At 35.2% G+C, this 25061-nt stretch overlaps 2 protein-coding genes across 2 annotated transcripts in view; one reads left to right on the top strand and one right to left on the bottom strand.

Annotated features, from left to right (window-relative positions):
- Window positions 1–349: 349 nt before the first annotated feature.
- col24a1 (collagen type XXIV alpha 1 chain) overlaps window positions 350–25061 on the bottom strand; it is a gene marked incomplete at its 5' end in the record, with an annotated part of 101198 nt that continues 76486 nt past the window's right edge. The window contains 21 exons of the mRNA XM_079400418.1: window positions 350–3028; window positions 4172–4378; window positions 11007–11116; window positions 11438–11606; window positions 11717–11776; window positions 12875–12901; window positions 13105–13140; window positions 13542–13577; window positions 13665–13718; window positions 13805–13867; window positions 14864–14917; window positions 16206–16313; window positions 16445–16552; window positions 20195–20302; window positions 20437–20490; window positions 22486–22539; window positions 22933–22986; window positions 23574–23627; window positions 23761–23817; window positions 24032–24085; window positions 24313–24366. Coding sequence (XP_079256544.1) covers window positions 2882–3028; window positions 4172–4378; window positions 11007–11116; window positions 11438–11606; window positions 11717–11776; window positions 12875–12901; window positions 13105–13140; window positions 13542–13577; window positions 13665–13718; window positions 13805–13867; window positions 14864–14917; window positions 16206–16313; window positions 16445–16552; window positions 20195–20302; window positions 20437–20490; window positions 22486–22539; window positions 22933–22986; window positions 23574–23627; window positions 23761–23817; window positions 24032–24085; window positions 24313–24366 — 1668 coding nt within the window. The 3' untranslated portion in view covers window positions 350–2881. The remainder of the gene's footprint in view (window positions 3029–4171; window positions 4379–11006; window positions 11117–11437; window positions 11607–11716; window positions 11777–12874; window positions 12902–13104; window positions 13141–13541; window positions 13578–13664; window positions 13719–13804; window positions 13868–14863; window positions 14918–16205; window positions 16314–16444; window positions 16553–20194; window positions 20303–20436; window positions 20491–22485; window positions 22540–22932; window positions 22987–23573; window positions 23628–23760; window positions 23818–24031; window positions 24086–24312; window positions 24367–25061) is intronic.
- LOC306859919 (uncharacterized protein) lies at window positions 5895–8896 on the top strand. Its single transcript, XM_079401325.1, has 4 exons — window positions 5895–6082; window positions 6553–6694; window positions 6857–6981; window positions 8312–8896. The coding sequence occupies exons 1-4, from the start codon at window positions 5918–5920 to the stop codon at window positions 8639–8641; spliced, it is 762 nt and encodes a 253-aa protein (XP_079257451.1). The 5' UTR covers window positions 5895–5917; the 3' UTR covers window positions 8642–8896.

Raw genomic sequence — 25061 nt, 5'->3', positions numbered from 1 at the left:
TCGACTCCACAGCCAACAGAACAATTTTGTCTTTACTGTTCCAATACTTATGGAGGGGACTGTATATATATATATATATATATATATATATATATGTAATAAAAATAAAACAAGTAAATAGAATAGAAAAAGAATAGGGATAGTGTTAGTCTAGCGAAGACTTTTTTTTTAAAGAAAATAAACAGTTAGAAAACGACTAGTGTTAGAGGTTCAAGTGTTTTTTTTTTTATAATATGGTGAATATTTAATAATTTTATTATTTTAAAGGAAAATAGAGTCTTGGTTATATGCAGACAGACACCATGACAAAAATTCATAGAACTAAATAACTCATGAAAACACTGGGATTAAATCATACATTTTATTTAATGTCAAAATATTAAATATTTACATTTTTCCTCTTTGTTTTGTTACTGTGGGCATATTTAGTGACAGTTTTGGTACTGTAATCATAAGTTAACAGGTGTTACACTTCCTGTGTGTGATCATGTGATCTAAATCTGGCCAATCGCAGCTGCCAGAACACAACATATACTCCCTATTTGTGTTTATATACAAATACAAATTCGACATAAATAAGATTTTGTACTAAATGGTGACCAGAGAGATCTCAGAGATATAATTTATTGGAGTACAGTATTTTTGGAGAAATAAAAAGATAACATAAATAAACAAACATATAATGTCCAAATATACATAAATGGAAAATAAAAAATGACTAACTCATTGCTAACATTGAATACGGCAGCACCACTGAGAAGTCGACTGACCTGACCTTATGGCAGCACGTTTCTACCACAGAATTGCAGTAATTGTGACTTTTTATCTCACAGTTCAGAGAAAAAAGTCAGAATTGCAAGATATAAACTCAGAATTAGAGACATAAACTTTATTCGGTGACAGAAACGGCTTCCATATGACAGAGATGTCACGAATATCTCATAAGATTTCTTGTAAAGCATGTAAATGCACTTATTATTATCACCTGGGAACATTTAAAATGGATTCAAATAAAAATGTCACAAAAAAATCCCATCAAGTATCCTTGTTCTTCGATTTCATGTATGTGAGATACTCGTGGCGTCTCTTTAAGGGTCACGAGCAAACTTTCTTCTTAACGTATAAAGTATATTAAGCCGATGTGTAACATAACTTATCAACACACTGTTCATATAAATTAGGTTTGTTGTGATCGAAATGACCAAACACAAAAGTTCAACAGAAAAAGCCAGCACAAACAAATTATGGCCAGAAACATACTGCACGCAAACACACCAATGCAAACGATTAACTGATGTACGTAAAATTATGCATCCTTGTGTTTCTGAGGTGCACAAAGTGATTCCTTCAAATGTCTCGGTCTGTAGATGTTTCCATCCAAAACTTGGAAAACAAATTCAAATATCGCATGAAACATTTGTGAATGAAATGCTGTTTCTATACCATATGTTCAAGCAAAAAATCCTGTACTATCAGTAACAAAGTAATCAAAAGTTGCTGTAAATGTGTTTCCATCATAGTTTATGCGCATGTTTTCTTACCGAACAATAAAGTAGCCACCTCAATAAATGTTTCTGCGCATTTTAATTTTAATGCACTTTTTTGAGTTTCCATCCAGCATTTTTATACGATACCCAATTTGTTTCATATTTTTAATATGATACCCCCAACTTTTTTCATTAATAGCCCAAGTTATATTTTTGGGCTTTTTTATGCCTTTATTAGATAGACAGTAATAGAGAACAAACAGGAAAGCATTGGGTGGAGAGAGGAGGCGGGATCGGCAAAGGACCTCGAGACGGGATTCGAACTTGGGTCACCGTGAGCACAGCTGTGCTATCTGTCGGCACACTCACCACGAGGCTATTGATGCCAACACATACCCAATTTTTTAAAGATCTTATGTGCTTCTTCGCATTTCCATCTAGCATTTTTTTTTATGTGAAACCCCAATTTCTTTTAAGATTTTACACATTTTTGTCATTTCCATCCAGTGCTTTTATGCAACACCCCAATGTTTTTACGAATTCATGGACTTCTTGGCGTTTCCATCAAGATTTTTTTTGTCATTCCCCAAAATTATCCGATTTTATGCACTTGTTGTTTTCATCTGGATTTTTTCATGTAACCCCCCTCCACCCTTTTTTTTGTTGTTGTTAGAATTTAATGCGCTTTCTGGCTTTTCCATCTTTTTTATTATGTGATACCCCAGTTTTATGCACTTCTTGGTGTTTCTATACAGCGTGTTTCATGGGATACCACAATTTTTTACACATCTTGACACTTCCATCAAGTGTTTTTTATATTATGCCCCAATTTTTTTAAAGATTTTATGCACTCATTGATGTTTCTATCCAGCATTTTTATGCAATACTCCAAAATTCCTTTAAAAACACGTGAAGGGAAACATAGCTAGTGTTCTTATAAAAATCAAACTTTATCTAATCTAATCTAACTTTATCTACCTCCACCTTGATTTAAAAGAAAAACTGACTGTAGAAGACAAATTGCAAAACACCATGATGCACCAAATGGAGTTTGCATTTGTGTACTTGCGAAGAGTTTGTTTTGGGCCAGATGCACCTGAACGCGAGCACCTGTACGTGAAGGAGGTAGAGCACCATCTAAAGAGTCCAGGTCGGCCTTTTCATAGTTTGCTAACAAGATCAACTTCGTCTGGCAGTTTATCTAGCAATGATTCGAGATCGAACGCATGATCTGCAAGGACTTTGCCCGAGACTTTGTGCCTCTCAAAACACTCGGACTGGAGACGCGCTTGTTCTTCGGGAGGGTTTTAGAGACGTCCCAGGATCGCTGCCATCACTCAGATCGCCGCTGGTCTGATTTGAGGATCAGGACCGTTTCAAGTCCTTCAGTGATTTCACAGGAAGCAAACAGGACCCACTTCCACATGCCGCTGGTCTCCTGGACGTGAGGGATGGAGACCTTGAATGTCCACGATGGGAAGCTGCTGAGTGTCCTGGGTTTGAAACAGGAATCGCGACTGATGCCAGCTGCCGTCACGGATCTGTTCAGAAAAACAGGCAAACATCTGGATACATTTTCTGGAAAATTGGCCACACTGGGTCAAAATTGCATTAGTAACAGAAAAAATGCAGATAAATCTATCTTTTTGTATTATACCCTAAAAAATATTAGTCCTAAATTTAAAATGTATGTATATGAATTTCATGTAATATTAACAACATACATTTTTATTACACAGTTTTAACAAACTAATAAACTTTTGATTCATATTTGTCAGTCATGCATAAATAAAACTGGTCAGATTTCTGCGCTCCAAAAAAATCATGGTATAGTTTTATTATTAACCATATGCCTCTATTTGATTTGATTGAAATAATCAGATTTTCAAAATGCATTTATTAGAACCAGCATAAATCTATGCATTGTGAAAACAATTACATTTATTCAGTTATAAATAAATAAATACAAAATATGACTAGCTGTGGAACAAGCAATATTTAATGAGTTAAAATGTATGAGATTGAAACAAATTTGACTTATTGATGATAAATATACAAACCTGGTTATTGTGTGTTTAAAACACATTCAGTTTATCAGTACTATTACAGAAATCTGACTGATTCATAAATATGAATCACATTGGGTTTATTAAGTTGTTTATGGTAAAGCTGTGCAATCCAAATGGGTGTACATTTTATATACAATTCAAATACATAAATCTGAACATTTTCTTGAGTGTACATTCAGAAATAATGTAATATATGTATAATGTAATATACCCTTGCTGTCTATGCAGGGTCAGAGAGCTCTCAGATTTCATCAAAAATATCTTAATTTGTGTCCCGAAGATGAATGAAGGTCCGATTTGGTGAGCTGGTTCAACTAGTCCACCAAAAAGAACCAGTTCAAAAGAAAGATTCACTCCGGATCGTTTACCTGAGGCTCTGGATCACAGGTAATGCTGTAAATAATGTTCATGTTCTTGCACAGACCGGTCATTTCGCTTCATAAGACCTCAATATATTGTTAATTTTGTGTTACCTATATACGCTTTTTTGACTCTCAAAGTGCCAGTAGCCATTGACTAGCATTTTAATGAATCACCAAGGACCACAGTTTACTGTTCAACTGCTGACATTTTCACTTTTGGGTGAACTATCCCTTTATCCCAGACTCAGCTCACCTCACAGTCGTCCAGAACCACACGTGGACTCAGAGGCGAGTTTTGCTCGAACACCTGGCCGTTCCAACCCCGGAAACGCAGGGCCCAAGGCGTCTCCATGGCAACCGTCGCCGGGTCGCTGAAGCAGTGGAGGGAAACGGTCTGGGTCGCCGTGACGCTCAGTAAGTGTAAGAACTTCATCTGGACTTTCCCGACATCAAACGCGGCCTGTGAAGTTAAACTCAGTGTTTAGATAATCAGCATTTCTGCGTTTTGGCAACTGTATGTTTACGGCTGAAGCTGACAAACGATCAGGCTTACAGGAAATCAGCTTTTAATTCAAATCAGATTTGCTTTTCAGAGGAAATGCGATATCGCAGCTTGACATCAAATGCTTCTCATTTATTTTCTCTTTAGTTTGTCCGTGATTGCATGAACCCGTCGAATCCTGTCTGCACAGTCATGTTCAGTGTGTCATACATCTGGACTCGTTTTTACAGTAAAACCTCAGCAAGTTTAACCAAAGCTTCACGGAAATAATGCCATTAAATGTCTAGAATTACCAAATAAAATGTGTTTGGTAAAAGTGCATCATAAACACTCAATATCTTCACAGAGCGCCTTAAAATAAACTATACTTACAGTGTTATTTTATTATTTCATTTTATATTTACTTTTTCATTTTAATTTCTAGTTCAAATGTGTGCACTTCTTTTGGAATGAGAGGCTAAAATAATTGTCGTTTTGGACTGTTGGACAAATGACAATAAAGGTATTTGTACACTCTCAAAAAGGATGTGTTAATTAATAACACATTTTTTGTGTTATGGCTATTTTGACACATTTTGTGTAATTTTAAGTTGATCATGTGTAAAAGAGAGAGAGAGAGAGAAAGAGAGAAACAACACAGTGTGTCCAACACAACATGTGTTAACTATCATCCAATCACATTGCTGCTACGTCACTCCGCAAGCCGTTAAGCAATTTCGCGCCTCTATCTCCATCCATGGGTGACTTGGATGCAGTGCACATGTCAGGTATTTGGATTTATTATTTTTAATTATTAGAAACTGTCATATATATGTTTAATGTGAATTTTTTAGACGGTCAAATGTGCATTTAGTTAGCAGCCTCTAGTCGTGCATACGGGTATTTTCGGTAGTCACGAGAGGCGGTGTTGAACAGGGCGAAAACGGCGTCAGATAGTTAATGCTTCACACATTATTATTTCTTTACATTTTGGTACGTTTGTTCCTCGCTTTCTGGAGAGAACTTATTTTTAACGAGTTTGTTTTTCTTTGCTTGATTTGTTGCCAATTATATGACGTCCGATAAAACGCTGCAGCCATGGCAGGATTGTCGTTAATGAGTTTGACAAAGCGGTAGCAGCTACCAGCTAACTCTTATCACTTTCACTGCTATCCGTCGCCTTTCTTTCATTAAACAACATAATGTATTGATGTCTTGTTAAATGTCTTTAAATAATACTATGATTTATTACTGTAACGTTTAACATTTGATTGACTTCGACATTCGCATGTCTTTATCTCAAAAAGGATGTTTAGGTTTATATCTTGAAGGTTTATCTAGCTTTTGTTAGCTGTTTTTGTAATAAATATTCATTATAACACTGTTTGTTAACTACATTTTACATTATGAATGTATGTGTAATCAGTATATGTATATAACAGATTGGTGTTTTTCTTTGCCTTTTTTACTTTGGATATAACATATGCTGAAGGGGAGGAGGACTCCACTCAGGAGTGGATGACTGTGATCAAAAGGATGAAACCATCTCCAGAAAACCTCAATACCATCAAATTGGGCATGGAGAAAACATACAGTAATCGCAGGTTATGGATTGCAAACACGTCCCCAACAGTGCAAGAGATTTTTGAACAATATCCTCGATTTGTAGACATGCCATACTTGGTAAGAACATCTTGTGTTTTGCATCTTGTGTTTTGTGTTTTTTTTCTTCTAGCTAGGTATAAATAGACTTGTCAGTACAGGGACAAGGCTGCTAAATATTAACATTTAAAGTCCAAATGAATTCAAAATGTTTTTTTTTTTATACTTTGTTAGTGCACATTACTAATCTTGTGATGAAAAATTCTATGCAATTTAATTAAAATAAAGTATAAAATAAAATAAAGTCCTTTAAACATCCTTTAACCACTCCCCTCCAACCATCAGTCTGCTGCAAACTAGAGATTGTAAGGTGCACTGAAATCAAGCTCCACCATTTATTTTACTTCAATCAGTTTAATTCAAATCATAAAACTGAAGTATAGTAGTTTTGTTTTTACTGTTATGATTGCATAAACTTAGATTTGATCATTTGTGAACATACTGAGAAAACACGGTAGTGTTGTAATTGTGTATTGTATCCTATGTTGTAGCTTGACACTGAGTTTGGAAAAATGTTTCCTGGGAAGGCTGACCTCTTTCTTCGAAAATGGGAAGGAAATATTGTTCGGAAGTTGCAAAAGATGTCCACAGTGAAAGATCCTCTGGTCATGCCAACTGATAATGAGAGTGAAGGTAGGCTACTTTGCTTGTTCTGTCAAACCGTTGTTTTTCTTTCAGTGGACACCATTAGTTTTACTAGTTCTCTGAAGGCAAAGTTGGAGATCAAAGTCTGCCATTATTTCAGCCATTTGAAAAATGCCATTATATTTTGTGTTTTTTTTTATTATACTACAGAGTCATGTTACAGAGCTCTTCAAATTCTTACTACACTGCTGCCCCCCACTGCGTCCGGGAGGAGCAAAGGTTGGGCCAAATGCAGTACAAAGTCAGCCCTTTCTTACCTCTTGGACATTAAGCCGGTAAGCAGCTTGATTGCCCTAATATGTTTATGTTTTAGTTTGTTAGTTTTCTGTGCAAGCACTTTGTGATGTTACTTAATTACATGACTCTCTAATTTACATAAAACTATACTGTTTTCATTGTTTTCTTTTAGGGATGCACAATATTAGGTTTTTGTCAGTATTTTTTAGCTCACTTTGGCTAAGTATCTTAAGGTTATTTGTGCATTTTACTTTTTATTTTGTTATAAATAGACCAACAGCGGCCACTAAACAAAAAAAAAAAAACGCCTTACCGAATGAACATTAGTACCAAAGGGAGGCTGTTGCTGCTGTTGTCACTGCACGCTATCACACTAAACGCATCATTCTGTATGTGCATTCTCAAATGAAATGCAGTGATACAAAACAGTGAAGTGATAATATTGTGCATTCCTATTTTCTTTTGAACATAAATAAGAAAATATCCCTGGCCTTCAGTTCAATGAATGCAAATGAATTAAAGAGAGAGTTCATCCAAAAAAGTTTTATTACTTAGTCATTAATTATTCACCCTCATGTCGTTCCAAACCCGTAACACCTTCATTCAACTTTGCAAACACAAATTAAGATATTTTTGATGAAATTCAAAAGCTTTCTGACCCTCCATAAACAGCAACACACCTGAAATGTTCCCAAGCACAGAAATGTAGGATATAGGTAAAAGAGTCCATGTGACATCAGGGGTTCAGTTGTGCTGATATGAAGCTATGATACATTTGTGCTCAAAGAAAACAAAAATAACAACTTTATTCAACAACTCTTCTCTTTATCATCTGCCGTGGTGTGCTGCAGTTTTGGAGAGAGTATCACGACGTATGCACAGGCTTTCCTGTCCATGTAAACAAAGCACTCGTCGTGTTTTGTTTATGAGCAGAGGACAGCAAATGCATGCCTTGTTTACATCAAGCGGAAGCAAGTGCATGCGTCATGATACTCTCTTCACAATGGCGGCATACAGGCAGCAGATGGAATGAGGAGGAAAAAGTTGTTGAATTTGTAAAATTACAGATGAATCACTGATGTCACAGACAATTTTACTGATGTCCTTTCTACGTTTCTGCATTTGGGAACATTTCAGTTTTGTGTCTGTTGCTGTTTATGAAGAGTCAGACAGTTCTCAGATTTCATCAAAAATATCTTAATTTGTGTTCCGAAGATAATAGAAGGTCTTACGGTTTTGGAACGACATGAGGGTGAGTAATTACTGACAGAATTCAAATTTTTGGGTGAACTATCCCTTTAAGAAAACCTTCAGTCACTTGAATTGTTTTAATAATAGCTTTTAAAAAATGTACTTTTATGTTTACAGGCTGGAACCAGCATCTCCAGCCTCCTGGATCATTCCCAGACAATGGTGGAAAACCATCAACCCCACATTGTCTGTTTAGGAGCCCGCAGTTCTACAGCGCAATACATCATTGTGGCCGAGAATGACAAAGTCACCATTCCACTCAACGATAACAGTCTGACGTGTGCCATTGACAAGCTGTTCAAAACGTATTGGGTTTGCAATGTACAATATCCTGTCCAACTTACATCGGTCTTTAATTTCCTTGAAAATGTATATGACATTCCTTTCTCTGGTGGGAAGAGATCCAAAGTTGTGGAGCTTATTTCGAAGCTTCAAGCACTATCCTAAATTGTACCACCATGTACATATGTCCAAGGTGTAAAAAATCAACTTCAAAAGACGTCCGGAAACTCATAATTCATCTTAGGCATGTCCATGCACTTTCTGATGGACAGGATTATACAATTGTTTGTAGTCAAAACAATTGCCAACGAACATACCATAACTTCAATTCTTATACTAAACATCTCAATAGAGAGCATGCTCAGGTTGCAAACCCATTACATTTAGAACAAGACCGTGACACCAGCACGAGTGAGGACTTTCCAGCTCCATCTTGCTCTGCTGCTGTTGATATTCCAGAAAATAATTTTGATGGCTCCAGTACTTGCAGCACCTCTGACTACCAAAGCTGTGCAGCAGCATTTGTTGCAAAAATGTACTCCTCTTCAAATTGTACTCTGACTGATGTGCAAAGAAGCATCACATGCACAAAAGAACTGCTCTGCGAAACCCTGGACTGTTTGCAAGAGAAAACCACATCTCTGCTTAATCGTTACTCTATACCCAGTGATGAATTGCAGACTTTGATGGATGAATTTGAAAGAGGACGACATATGTTTGAGGAAGTTGATACCCCCTACAAAATGACCAAATATTTTGCAGCAAACCACTCTTTCATCAAGCCAATAGAAATCTTCCTTGGAAACAGAGGTGATACTGCAAGAAAGCAAGGTACATTAACTCAAGTGTTAATAGCAGATACATGTCAGTACATATCTATTATTGATACTCTGAAGTTTCTTTTTGACAATGAACAAATGCAAAAGCTCTTTGTGGATTCAACCGAAAGTGACGACAAATTGCGTGATTACTGTGATGGCTCACATTTTAGAAATCACAAATTGTACAGCAGATATCCTCAAGCTTTGGCTATGAACTTGACACATGTAGCACTGTTCTCGTTTCTCACTCTGTTAATGCGTTCGGTCAGACTTTTCAAACTGGTTGTGTAATTGCTTTAAACCGTGACTTAAGAGAAGAGCGTCTCTTTGGTGACGTTTTACACAGTTCCACAATGTGAAAAAGAAAGGGTTGTAGTTTTTCTTAGTTCTATCTCAACTGTATTTTCACCCACACTTGTATGCATATGCTGTCCAAAGAACAAATGAATATAAAGTCATTAATTTAAGCAATGCTGCTGATGTAAAACCACTTCACATGATTTCTAACAAAGAAAACCTGTTTGTAAATCCAAGATATAAAATTGTTTAAAAATCTTTATGAAATTCAAATGACACGTGAATATTGCCTTTGTGAAAATTCAGAAGTGAAGTTTTAATAAATATGTATATATTTGAAAGAAAAAAGTTGTTTTTTGTATTGCATTCATTGTAACTGGTAAAAAATAGCACATATGACACAAATTGTGTTATCAATGACACATTAGTGTGTTAAATATTTTAACACACTGAATGTGTAAAGAAGAATAACACACTGGTTGAGTTAAAAGTAACACAAAATGTGTTGTCCTTAACTAGACACACGGGTGTGTTAAGATATAACACAGGTTGTGTTGTTTTTAACACATCTGTTTTAAGAGTGTATTCGTAGTTGGAGTTTTAAAAAATTGAGTTTTTCTATCATTCTTATTAGTTTTTGTTTTAAATATATCTAGTTGTTTTAGTACTTCAACTAAATGAAATGCCTTGGCAACTAATTGATGCATGTTGTTTTTTATATAATTTATTTCAGTAATGTTTATGTCAATAAAAAGTATTTTTTTAATGATTCACATTTTAATTTTAATTAAAGTTTCAGCAATTTTATTATTCATTTTCAGTAGTTTTTGATTTATATATGCCTATACAGATTTTAATGAATTTTTATTTCAGTTTTAGTTTAAGTTCAATTTAATTAAATCAAGTAATTTAATTTCTTTTTAAATATACAGTATCTATATAGTTTTTGGTTTTAGTTAGCACTTCAACTATTGGCAATAAGTTGAAATTATTAAAGTTTATTATTTATATTTTATATCAGTTAATGTTTATTTTATTTCAAGTAATGATTTTTTTTAAATAGTTTTAGTTTTAGTTGTGATGGTTTTAATTTAGTAATATTGAGAGACTATTATATTTTTTGTTTTCTTTTTTTATTTTAAAGTTTTAGTAATTTTGTTATGTGTTTGTAGTAGTTTTTGTTTTATATTAATTTTAATTTTAGATTTTAGTACATCTAGTTAAACTTCATTAAAATTTTATTTTGGGAACTAGTTGAAATGAAAGTTTTTTAATGGGTTTAGTTGAAGTTTGAGCTAACTATAATAACTCTAGGTTAAAGAGAGTAACCCTGGTTCTCATGTGTGTTATATGCATGTCTCAGCTGTACAATATGTACAGTGGTAGCAATAGTATTATGTGCATCACAGTACCTTATCTGTTGTAGCGGGGTTTAAGCAGGTCTGTCCTCCTGCGGTGAAGTTACAGAACACCTGGACGGCGTCAGACGTGCAGCCCACATTTGGATCGATCCAAAACAATCCTGATCAACACAGATATGACAAAACACTCAATCAGTGAGCTGTAGAAATGAATCAGTGCATGGATTTTCATTTAATCTGACGTACTAAAATAATTAAAACTGAAAAAAAAAAAAAAAAAAAAAAAACTATGCAGATATATTTTTAAAAAAAAAGACAAACAAAACAAATGTACCAAAATATGAACTAAAATGAAAACAAAATATAAAAATAAAATCTAATTGAAATTATGAATAAAACTATAGTAGTATCTGAATGCTCCTCAAATAACACAGCTTGGAGTCGGAGAGGTTGTGGTTGGTTTAAGCAGCTGTGGATCTCACCGTCGCTCATCTTGTGTCGACAGTCCAGCAGGTCTCTGCAGAAGCGGGCCGGGTTTTCTCTGGTTCCCAGCGGTGTTTTCATGCTGTCGACGACGCTGCTCAGATACTGCAGCGTCCTGAAGATCTCAGCGCTCTGCTCCGACAGAGACACGTCTGTGTTCTGGTAACTCTGAGAACAGAGAAAACGAACAAAAACGGCAAGCATAAAGTAAAAGCGTTTTGGTTGCTCTTCATTAGTGCACATTATCAACTTTCAGAAAGCAATCTAAAAGTCTTCACCTCCAGCTCTAGATGTGCATTGGACTCCGTCAGTGCTTGAGCGTCCATATTTACGTGTATCTGTGAGACGAGAAAAAACTAGGATGAAGAAACATCCTCAAAGAACCTTCCAGCGCATCTTTTCTATTCCAGTAGTGTGCGTCCTTGAAGATTACAAAAATTCAGGTTTATTTAAGATTATTCCATCACTTACTCACCAATGGATGTGAATGGGTGCCATCAGAATGAGAGTCCAAACAGCTGATAAAAACATCACAATAATCCACACCACTCCAGTTCATCAGATAACATCTTGAGAAGACAAAAGCTGTGTGTTTGTACAAACAAATCCATCATTAAGAGTGCTATTAACGTCAAACCATAAATTCCATCGAAATTACAAGTCCATATAAAGCTTCCTTGAGTGTAAAAGTCCATCTCCTGTTGTCGCTCACATCAAAATGCAGCCACATATTTGTTTAGAGCTGTTTTGGCTTGTTTGATGCTTGATCTGTGCAGATTTCTCTCCTGATTCAGACCAGAACACTTTTTGCGATATTATAGATTATGGACTCTTATTTTAGCCGGAATCAAAGGTTTGAAGTTAAAAACATCTTAATGCTGGATTTGTTTCTAAACTATTTGTCTTCTCCAGATGTTAGCTGATGGACTGGAGTGGTGTGGATTATTGTGATGTTTTTATCAGCTGTTTGGACTCTCATTCTGACGGCACCCATTCACTTCCATTGCTGAGACAGATTCTCCAAATCTGATGAAGAAACAAACTAATCTTGGATGGCCTGAGGGTGTGTAAATTCTTGACAAATTTAATTTTGTGGGTGAACTATTGCTTTAAAGCATCATATATTTACTTGAAAAGCAAACTTACATAAAATAACTAGTTTTATTTTCGGGGAAAAATGGATTATAATTTTGTGACTATGTTTAAATCTTTACGTTTAGTTTTTTTTTAGTAAACAAGACTTAATATCTTAAGTCATTTTGTTTCTCAAGTCTTGATTTTAAAAATGTTTAGATATTTGCACAGGAAAACAAGACTTGCATTAAATAACAGCGTCGGCCAAATAAATGAATGTAAATGTGAAATAATGAATGTTTAATGAGTGCAATTACACAACTACAGTGAGCTGTGAGTCAGATAACGGGTTTGAGTCTTACCGACGGGCCGGGGAAACCTGGAGGCCCCTGTCAAACAACACAGAAAATAAACAAGTATAAACATTCATATTTTATCATATGACAAACGAACCCTAATGCGTGTCTGTATTTGTCTATAAATTGTAATGCTATGCTTAGGCTTGAATCAGTTTTAAAAAATAATAGAGAATTAACACTAAACATGATTATCTTTATAATGTGTCTGTAGTGTGATAACAGTGTGCATGTACCTGTGGCCCTGGACTGCCCTGTGGCCCCTGAGGCCCCTGTAGAAAGAGATCATCAATAATTCACTTGTTTCTCTAAAACATTGATCCAAACAGTTTAACTAGAGCTTCAGTCGTCCTGATTGATCCAGATTAAAATCAAAGTATGAGGTGATTGTCTTAACCTTATGTATGATAGTCTACAACCTTATGCTCATGAATTTTCCCAAAACCTAAGATGATAAAAGCACAGCTGATGTGTTGTGTGATGGAGCGCTGGCGCCCCCCCGGTCAGTCTCTCACTGCATGTTTATCCTCACTGTTCTGTTTATCCAGACGCTGTTACACAACCGTTACACAAGAACCAGCGGATGTTTCCTTATGAGATGATGATGATGATGAAGAGCTTTGTGGTCTGGCAGCAGCCTAAACAGTGCTGATATATGACGAGCACATCTTACCATCTCTCCACGGCTTCCTTTGTGTCCTCTGGCACCCTGAGAAAGCATCGAGCACATCCGTTATCTGACATTCATTGTGAATCCAGCAATAACATGCAAGTCATAAAGCCTCAGAATACTTACAGTCTTCCCCACCGGACCAATCATTCCCACCGGACCTACAGGACCAGAGAAACCCTGAAACACACACAGACACATGATTGAGACGCATAAGATGACAACATTCACATAGTTTCCTCAGAAGATGAAGAGACGCGACTGACCAGCACTCCCGCCGGCCCTTTGAGTCCAGGAATACCAGTGAACCCCAAATCTCCGTTTGGACCCTGAAACACAGACAGATATGCATTTAATGACCCTTTTCAGTGGTTGGCTGAAAGGTGAAGCATACGTGAATATTAAACATTCTGGAGTCATTTTAGCAATGGAATTAATACTCATGGAAGTAACAAACAATTCATATATGTCCATTAATGATTTGCTAAGATAAAAAAATAAATAAAAATTAAGCGATTATGATTAATATATATTTGTGTGTGGATTAATATTGATATATGTTAGTAGATTAAATTAATGAAATTATTTAAATAATAAATACATTTTAATTAAACAATGAATAAATAAATCAATGAAATAATTACAGTTATATTAAATAACTTAAATTTTATGCTAAATATATAGATATAGATCGACCGATCGATAGAACAATTTAATAAAATGAAAAAATTAAATAATTAAAATTAATGAAATAATTAAAAAAATAATACATTAAGTAATAAATTAATTTCAATAATTAAAATATAATTTAAATTATATGAAACATGTATATGTTGCTAATATGTTCAATATTTATGTGTAGACCGATAGACAAAAAAGACAAAAATTAAATTAATTTAAATTGAATGAAAAAATAAATACATTTTAAGTCATACAAAGATCAATAAATATATGAAATTAAAATAGTTAAAATCTAATTTAAATTCTATTACATCATTTCAATAAAATTTTAAGCTAATATTAATGAATAAATATGAATATTTATGTTTGTATATAGATAGATAAGTGTAGATAGATTAAATAAGGTACATTAAATAATTTTATTTAAATGAAAATAAACAAAAAAATGATAAATACATTTTATCTAATAGATAGATACTTACAATAAGTAATTAAAATATATTCTAAACAAAATCAAATCAAATTCTAAAGTTCTTGATTAAAGAACAATGTTGCAGGTTTGAGCTGTTGTGTGTTTGAGTGGCTCTTGTGATCTCGGTTAGTGACGCGATCTCCGCCGCTCTGGTTTAATGCTGAACACTAACCGTGGGTCCCGGAAAGCCCTGGAGTCCCAGCATGCCTGCGTCTCCCACCTCACCCTGCGGGACAAACCAGAGAACCGGGTCACCATTTAGACTGCAACAACTTCCTGTTCCCTTCTCCCGCTTCACTCTGTCAGATCCTGTCTGTTCCTGACATGATTTCACTGACGGCACGATCACTTTCGTCTTCAAGAGGACATTAAGTCAACATCCACAGCCGCACCCGTTCATTCATCCACCCGCGGCCTGTAAGACAATATTCCCGCTCTGGACGCTAGGAATTCCTGCTCGCTCTTGGCCTTTATTGTCTTTTCCTGAGTTATGCAAGAAAGTGGAGCAGCTCGTTTGTCTCATATTTACTCAACGATCTGCTTACAATCACTCAAACTCTTACATAAGAGACCCGCTGACATTTAGACCGAGTCCAGGACAAAAACAAAACCTGGATTTATGATCATCTGTCACAAGAACGTAATCAGACGGCCAATTTTTTATGGTAGAAAAATACAAATAAATCACACAATATCAGATTTCTATATTCTAATTTCTATATTCTTGAATTAAATAACTTTAATTTTAGTTATAGCTTTAGTCATTTTGTTTTGCCTAGTTTTTTCTATGTATATACGTTTTTATATTATTATTAATTTATTTTTAGTTTATTTAATACCAGTTAAACTAAATGAAAGTGAGAAATGTTGCCTTGGATATATATATATATATATATCAATTTAGCACATTCATACATATTTTTTAAATTAATTTCAAAATAAAGTAAAAGTCTGAACTGTCTGATTAAGCATTTTTTTTCTTACCATTTGGGATGTGAATTATGTTAGTATTTTTTTTTTAATATGTATTTTTTAATATTTTAGATTATTTTACACATAAAGAGCTTTTTCTAGCATGACCAGAAAAAAAGTACTTAAAAAAAAAAAAATCCTGTACAAAATTACTATAATAATGTTATGTACGTTTTAATGTAGTTTTAGTCATTTTGTTGTGTACTGTTGTCATTTTTATTTATTTATTTATTTTAATGTCTATATAGCTTTTTATGCATTTTTATTTCAGTTTTAGTTATTTGAGTACTTAAACTAAACAAAAATGAGAAATTTCAGAAGCTAACCAAAAAAACTAACAAAAACAAATTATATATATATATGTAATTTAAAATTAAAAACTAAATTTCATGCTACATACACTATAGTATACTTACATCTCCAGAAAAGCATGGTAATACCATGGTACGATTCAGTAAGTGTTGCCTAAAATGATGTGACTCAGATAATGAGAGCTGATGGGAGGTTGAGTTAATACACACATGAGAAATGATGACACTCACTGGTTCTCCTTTGGCACCTTGCTCTCCTTTCAAGCCCTGGTCTCCCGTCGCCCCCTCCATGCCTTTAGCCCCTGCCAGTCCTCTGTCGCCCGCCAAACCCATCTCACCCTGCACAGGTCAAAGCTCAAGGGTCAAGGATGGATACTGTAGTATATACTGTGTGAGCTGCACATATTGACATATATAATACATTATCAATGTAAAAATAAAAACTAAAGGGAGAATTCAGGGTTTTTGACCTTTGACCCCACTGGCCCTCTCTCTCCGATGACACCAGGAAGTCCAAGCTCGCCCCGCGGGCCAGGAAGTCCCGCCCTCCCCTCCAGACCGGCATCACCACGCTGACCCTGCACACACGCGTCAATCAAAGCAGCAGCCAATCAGAGCTCAGTACAGAATCCAAAACACTGTTCAATACAATTCCTATAACATCTTGCAAAAAGCATAAACATCAACGCATATTGCACTAAAAAAGAGAACACGAGCTCCAAGCTATAATTGTTGAAAAATGACATCTGCTGTTAAATGACTGATAAAACACAAGCTGAACTGATGGATGGCTTTGCATGTCGCTCAGACGCAACATTAAACTTCCTCACAAGCTTTAATGTGCTTAAAAACTGAGACAAGGAGAATAACTGTGGAGAATAAACACATAAAAGAGGAGGAAAGAGCATGAGCTGATGAAGGACAGCGCTGAGTCTGGGATTCGTCTGTAAGAGTTTATGAGTGTACCATCAAACACAGAGCCAGTTAAACACATCCAGTGATGTTCACAGGAACCACCACCGAGAGAGACACGAGAAAATACACTAGAAAACAACACCGGACTCTTTGAAGTCCACTGGAGCACCATGTACACACCGCGGTTATTAGTGTTCAGTGAAACTAAAACTATACAAACAATTTGCAAAAACAGAAAATCATGTTTTTTATTGTGTTAGTTAGCTGTATTTTTTTTTTTAGTTATTATTAGTATTTAATCAAAATAACCCGACTGCAGCTTAATTGATAATTGGAATGCAGGACAATAATTAATTGCTCATAATCACACATGCTCCTCCTTCAACATCATTGAAAGCATGAAAAAAGCATTCCAAGATTAAAAGCATCCCAGGATGCATCAGATGAAGTTAATGAACGTCCAGAGAGGAGCTGCAATCCTCAAATATGAGAGAGTTTTCATGTGTTTTTGTTCTGATCACTTCATCTTTCCCAGATGCCCATCCATGTTATTTCTTCTACACTTCGCTGTTAATCTAACATCTGCAAATCAGTCAGAATAAACTCTTGAGCATAGTGAATATGGCTCTGGTACTATGGTATTCCCTCATTAGACTGATTTAAATGGGCTCGTTATAAAAGCATCACTCATTTGGCTGTTGATTATATAATCACACACTAAAGCGGTGTCTGAAAGAGGCTCTAATGAGGCGTCTGCAGTCATGTACAGCGTTTACACACGGGACGGGAAGAAAGAGCTGAGAAATGAAAGACACAGCAGCAAAATCAACAAATCATCTGTGAACGCTTAGCATAAAAAAAACACAAAAATGACTTCATTCATCAGACGCAGAGAAATCAAGCAGCCAACGCAGATCGATCATGTGAAGAACGTCACATCAACATCAAATCAGCCTGATTTACATGAACATCTGATTATTCATTAGCACAACTAATATTTATCTTCACAGTCGTTCATCCAAGTGTAATGACTTTCCTGTTCATCGTCAAGAAAATCACGTCCTCATTTCTGTCTTGTATTCAGTGCTTCACTCACATGAAGGTGGAATGGGATTTTTCAGAGGATTCTGTGATTATTTTCAGATATTTTTACATTTAAATTATGCAGAAAACGAGAATGTGGAAAAGTAGAATATGTTAACAAAAATACAGTTTTGGTTCAATTTAACATGCTAACATGAAAGGGAGACGATGCATGCCATTCAACAAGACAATATTGCAAACAAGGCAGCGATATTGATATTTAATGCAATAAAATCAAGAGTTTTCTCCAATGAAAATAAACAAAAAAAGACATGTAAACTGAACTAATAAACGTACACATTTCTAATTGTCATTTAGTTTAAGCTGAAGTACTAAAATTACTAAAACTAAAACCAAAATGTAAAAAAAAGATGTAGTAAATTCCAACAAATTTATTTAATTTAGTTGCAAAATATCTAATGTTTGTTTAGTTTAAAATTAAGTGCAAAAGACCCTAATAAAATATAACAAACTTAAAAAAATTTTTTATTTTGATTTAAAGTACTAAAATTACTACAAATAAAACTGAAAATCTTTACAGACATTCGAAAAGCAAACAAACAAACAAAAAACTACAAAAACTTTAAATGCAAATGAAAACAGAAAATGTAAAAATAAAAACTACTTCAAAATATTAACAAAAATGATAATAATAGTATATTAATGATACTAAAGTAACACTGGTAAACACCACAAGTCATGTTTGCAAATTGTTATTTGCTGTTTTCCTCTAATTATTTGTGAAATTTCTTGTACACCATTTTTTTGTACATATAAACTCTAACAAGATGTATCTTAACTCTCCCAAACCAAGGTTTGAATATAACCGAGACTTTATGGAATGCTTTAAGAAAATGTTCAGATATAACAGAACTTGAGAAATTCTGAAATTATATCATCAGAATGATGTTTACACTGGTGCGTTTTCGTTTTAAAACGCATAACTTATGCTTTGGTTAAGCCTGTTGTTTACACTACTCTGGCGTTTCAGACGCTGGAAAACAAAGACTTTTGAAAACACTGAGACTCCGTTTTAGTTTGAAAACTTCAGTGTAAACGCACCAAAACGGAGACAAAACGATGGCGTGGCTGCCTGCATTCGCTCTGTTTACAGCCATGTAAACTATAACATCATGCTCATTGACCTGCATGGATGGTCATGTGACATGCTTTTTCAGTTGTGTAGTGTGGACGGAGATCGTTTCTGAAACGCAGTGAAAATGTCAGTGTAGACGAGGACTTAGTCGCACATAGAAAGCAGTTTCCTTGTAATCGTGTGCACGCAAGTGAAACTATCGGTGTATGCCTTTATTTATACATGTGTGTGTATTGGTTAGGACTGCCCCTGATAGTCGACTAACCGTTAGTCGACCAGAAGAGGCTTGGTCAAGATAAATTTTGGTCGCTTAGTCGCAGATAAAAACAATGCACAAGTTACGCAGTCCGTGACAGACAGATGGTTAATGGCTGGTAATACAGTGCATCGAGCAGGACATCCAAACGCTCACCTATCATTCAAAGACCTCAAATATGGCTTAGCATCTGAAATTTGTAAGTTTAACTCAATCTAAAGTTAACCTAGAGAAATGTGCGCTATTGAAGGTGCATCACTTGCTCTTAAAATACTCCATCATTTTTGGTAATACATCTTTCGAATCTGTAAAGACTCCACATTTATTTGTGTGCACTCACAACAACAAAACATTGTTCTTTTGTAAAATAATGAAAGCAAACAGGATGCGCTTTCTGCCGTCGGTTTCTGTGCACTTGAGTGAAACTCTGCGTATACTTGCCTTACAGACATTAAAAACATATCTATAGAGATCAAAAATGTCTACTTTTAAATGAACCAATTATGTAATCCATATGAAACAAGGTGCATCACTACTGCGGAGATGACGAGTCAGTGCCACCAACTTCATCTCTTAAACCCAAAAAAAGAAAGCAGTAGTGTATCAATACATTATTAAAATGTTTACCTCCTTACTGTTTTTCCCTGACACATTCATAATCATAGGTTCTGTGGTGCGCTGTGGCAAGCTTTACGCGTGTACTTGAGCGCTTATTAGGCTATGTAGGCAATTAAATGCTCATTATAATGATTTAAATGGTTTATTAAGAAATGTGCGATTAGTCGACTAATACTTCAAATGAATGACTACTAGTCCAGCAGAAAAATCTTTAGTCGAGGGCAGCCCTAGTATTGGTTACTTCACACTCACTGTTCGGCCTTTGGATCCAGGCAGACCCGGTAAACCAGGAAGACCAGGAAGCCCATCGGATCCAGGATACCCGTCTGTCCCTCTGGGCCCCGGCAAACCAACCGGACCCTAAAACATATGACAGATACATACATCTTAAATGTAGGCCTTAGTATTTTCGAGTGTTTTTTTAATTAAAATAATTATATAATGATTTTATGATTGATTTATGCAAACATAAATATGTGGTGTAAAATACTCACTTCAGGACCTGGAGCTCCAGCGGAACCTCGGGATCCTTTCTTCCCAGCGAGTCCCTAAAACACACACACACACACACACACACACTTATTCGAACCCCTTATATAAATCTGTTACCTAAGAATGATTGGAGTGAATTAAAAGAAAGATTTTTCCATGGCGTGAGAAAGCGCTATAATCATCTCTTATTCAAGCATCTCTGAGCACACAATTCCTTTAAAGCTCTGGATGACAGAGGAGATAAAAATAATAAAGTCACGCTGGGTGGCCAAACACTGTGATTGTGTTTCACTCAGGGTTTTAATGTTCATTGGCTGATATCTGAATGGAATATTTGTGACGGTGAATGTGTCTCTGTGGATATTTACAGGTGGATTTGCAAAAAGAAACAAGCAGACAAAAGAATACTGTTACACAACATGTTTTTCTAATGCAGAGACGACCTGCCATTGACTTCTGTTGATTTTAAATGAATCTATTTATGTTTACTACAGTCTCACCCAAAACTTTTGCCATTTTTAGATTCATAAACACTACTAGCATATTCCTTAATATTTTCTAAACTATGTAAAACAGTATGCAGAAGATTTTTCACATTTTAAAAATACTACATTGTTGTCATATGCCCTTTCTATGTTGCATGCTTAATTCTATTAGTGCTATTTTGCATTTTAGCACAATTTAAGTATGAAGACATGTTTATTTTTGGCAATTTGATGAGAGAAGGCAAGAAAAATGTAAAATGTTTTTAACAAAGTTAAAGCACATTGTAATATACAGCAGCATACAAGGATTGTTAACTAAAACATTTAAACATAAAAAATCATTATATAAAATAAAATATAACAAATAAAATTAAATACAAAAAACTTTAAAACTAGTAAACTAAAAAAAACTAAAAGCTAAAATTAAAAACTAGGAATATCTCAAATGTCCTAAAATAACAGTGTGATCTGGTTGCATAATGCACATTTTTGCAAATATATTAGGCATTTATTTTATCATTAAGATACTATTATAGTTTTTTTATATTTTGAAGATTTTATTTTTGTATTTTCCATTTTCAGTTTAATTTCAGTTAAAGTTTAAGTAATTTTGTTGTGTTTGTCATTTTTTTTTTGTTTTTATAAATTTTTATTCATTTAATATTTATTTAGTCATTCATTCAGTTTTAGTTTTAGCTATGTTAGTACATCAGTTTAGACATCAAGTTAATAAAAATGACAAATTAAATAAAATAAATGTTAAAAAAGTATTTTATTTCAAGTAACAAAAAACTTTATATGGTTTATTTTAGTTTTATATAACTATAATAACACTCAGCTTATCCAGGGGCCATATTCACAAAACATTCTTGAGAAAAAAAGTCTATTTTTTAACTTAAGAAAAAAGTTAAGAATATTTTGTATTCCCAAAAATTCTTCTTAAGAATGTTCTTATGCTTTTTCTTAAGATTGTTCTTAAGACAAAACTTAAGAAGAATTCTAATTCTTAAAAATCATCGTAAATAACTTCTTAAAGTTAGGATAGCCCCACATACAGTAGTCACACATACCGGAAGCGTTCACTCGGAAGAGAGCGCAAAAATGAATGAAACAGATTGCTGCCTCTTGAGACAGGCTTTTTAAAAACAACTGTTCAAAAACACGGCGCATTAAAAAAACCGCAGAGCCGAGCGCCTATCAAGCTAGTCATGATGAAAATAGTGTGTGCGCTTATTATGATTATTAGGGTAATCTGCAGGAAGTGCAAAAAGACTATCCTTGAATTGAGTGTTTATCAGCTAGTCTTCAGCCAGTAATTTACTTCTTAAGGAAAAAAAATTAAGATGCTCTAAAGAACATGTTTGAGAACTTACAAATTTTTCAAGAATTGCACTTAAGAACATTCTTACGAACTTTGCGGAATTTATCTTAAGAACTTATTTCTCTTGAAGATTTTCATGAGTCTGGCCCCAGGTGTTTCATGCATACAGAAAAAGATGACAAACTGCACACAGTATATGAACTACACACGGTATAAATAGTGTAAGTAGTGTGCTAGTTACAAACCTGAACACCCTTCTCGCCTATGGGTCCTGCTTCACCAGGAAGCCCAGGAGATCCCTGGGAAAAAATGAAAAGATTGTGCATTAATTTCATTATGCAAGCAGACACTTCAGTGTGATGTTCCGCTGCTCTGGAGACATGTGGCCAACGTCCAAAATTAACCAGAGAAAAAACTGCAAACATTAGCTTTGGTACATCAAATTTTCCGGTAACTTAATTAGGAATGTTATGCAACAAAAACTCTGTGCTCCAAATCCTAGTGAGCCACCTAGCAAGATAACATTTTAATTCATAGCGTGCAACTTCTGATGCAAAAACATGCATGGTCAAACTCTATTGTGAGCTGAATTTCCAGTGCAATGTTAGCATGATGCACTGACTGCTGTCTATGTAGGTGGACAGCAGCAGTTTTGGACCAGATATGCAGTTTTGGTCACACATCAGACTTACAGGAGATCCCTGCTGACCGATTGCTCCACGGGCACCTGTGACACCTGCGTGACCCTAAAACACACACACACACACACATTACTGCAGTGGGGACATAAAAAAATATGAATGTGAGTGTAGACTGTTTGTGATGAAAACAGGCCTGCAGCGCTGCATGATCCAGACCAGCTTAATCTAGATCAACTGAAAGGAAACCATCTGAAAACAATCAGCAAAAGAACACAAGTGGAGTCTCCGGTGCTCCAAAAAGACACTGTTATACTGATGCTAAGGTGCTTCCAGTGATTTTTTTGTTGCTGTGTGGTTGCTACAGTGTTGCTATGCAGTTTCTCATCATGTTGCTATGCCATTTCAGAGGTGTTCTGAATGTTTATTTATCATGCTGCTGTGTGGTTGTTAGGGTGTTGCTATGCAGTTTCTCATCATGCTGCTGTGTAGTTACTAGGGTGTTGCAATGCAGTTTATCATCATGTTGCTGTGTGGTTGCTAGGGTGTTGCTATGCAATTTTGGATTATGTTGCTGTGTGGTTGCTAGGGTGTTGCTATTCAATTTCTGAGGTGTTCTAAGTGGTAGTTAAGCTAGTTAGTGAAGAGGAAGGATTTTTACAAAGCATGAAATTCCTCCTTACAGAGACACTAACCTGATATCCGTCATCTCCTGGTTCTCCACGTTCACCCTTCTCTCCTGGAGCGCCCTATATGCACACAAGCACTGATATGTTGTCTTATTTCTTCAATAAAGTGATGTAAATATCATCGCCTCTTTATTTACTGATTTCAGTCCAGGTGTTGGACAAAAACAGGAAGTTAAAGGAAATTAAGACCTACTGGTTCACCTAAGGGCCCGGGCGGTCCTGCTGTTTTACTGTCTTCTCCTGGGTAACCCTGAAAAACACACATAATCAGTCAAACTCAGATTCTAACACAATTTTTTTTACTCTGACTTTACACCAGTTATAGAAACATTCACAATATGATTTACTGCTTTGGAAAAAAGCATATTTGCATATATTGCATAGAATTTCAAGCATTATCTGTAACTCAAATATGGCATTTAGACTGAGATTATCATTCAAAATATAAAAATATGTTGAATAACCTTTTCTCCCTTTGGTCCTGGGTGGCCTGCTGAACCTTGTTTACCAGTGTGACCCTATAGTTAAAGAAAAACAGAGAATAAAGATAAAAATGGACAATTTCCTTGTCTAATCCAAAGTAATATTTTTTTTAGGAATGATAATAGACTGACTGGGTCGAATAACCAGCAGATATTTGAACATTTTGAGATAATTAAGGGGTTCACTCCCAAAACGTTCTGCAAATGTGAATGTGATTTTGTAAGCTTTCATAAGTGCATATATTTGTATGCATGAAACTCACTGTATAGCCTTGAAGTCCCTGCTCTCCCTGAGGTCCCATAACTCCTGGTCGACCCTGAAAGGTAATGAACAAAACACACTCATGTACGTTAGCTTGTGTTTTGTGGCATACTCGTTGTACCTTAACAAATAACCTGCTAAAAATAACCTGAGTTTCCTGTTCTGAAAAACACATTATTGGATGGAGTCTTAAAAATATGACTCCTGCTGCTCATCCCATTATGACTTCTTATGAAAACAAGACACTAAGTTCCCTTACTACATTTGTTTTTACATTTCAATGATGTCCTTAAAACCTGCAGGTGCAAAATAAAACAATCCCACACATTTTCTCTGCTTATAATATCCGGCCTAAAACCACCAAATCAGCAGGCGATTAACTGCATTGTACAAGAAAAGCGGATTAGTCCATAGTATCTCTAATAGCATTAGTGTAAATCCCATTAAAAAGCTTTGGTTCAATTCCAAATCCTGCGAATGTTTACACATGCCTTAACTGAGCCTGTAAAAGCAGCGAGTTTGAAAATAAAACTCGTTCTCAGCATGTTTCAACTCATACAGAAATAAAAGTACATACTTTAATACCTAATTACTTTAACATAATAACCAACTAACATGTCTGAACCAATCACATTTGTACTGTAATTGTGTGGCAAAAAAGCAGCAGTTATTCATATAATACACTATTGTCTAGGGCTCTCCTAATGGTGAAATCATATACAACAGCATAATTCTGAGGTTGTGGGTTCA

This window comes from Barbus barbus (genome assembly GCF_936440315.1).
Source record: "Barbus barbus genome assembly, chromosome: 40".
Lineage (NCBI taxonomy): Eukaryota > Metazoa > Chordata > Actinopteri > Cypriniformes > Cyprinidae > Barbus > Barbus barbus.
The sequence above is the reverse complement of the archived record's forward strand: the minus strand, read 5'-3'. Positions and strand labels throughout refer to the sequence as shown.

Bases quoted from the DNA above. Each gene is read 5' to 3' on its own strand.
- LOC306859919 (XM_079401325.1), top strand. From the start codon at position 5,918: ATGACTGTGATCAAAAGGATGAAACCATCTCCAGAAAACCTCAATACC. The intron at 6,083-6,552 runs GTAAGAACATCT...CCTATGTTGTAG, and splicing joins TTGTAGACATGCCATACTTG to CTTGACACTGAGTTTGGAAA. The intron at 6,695-6,856 runs GTAGGCTACTTT...ATTATACTACAG, and splicing joins AACTGATAATGAGAGTGAAG to AGTCATGTTACAGAGCTCTT.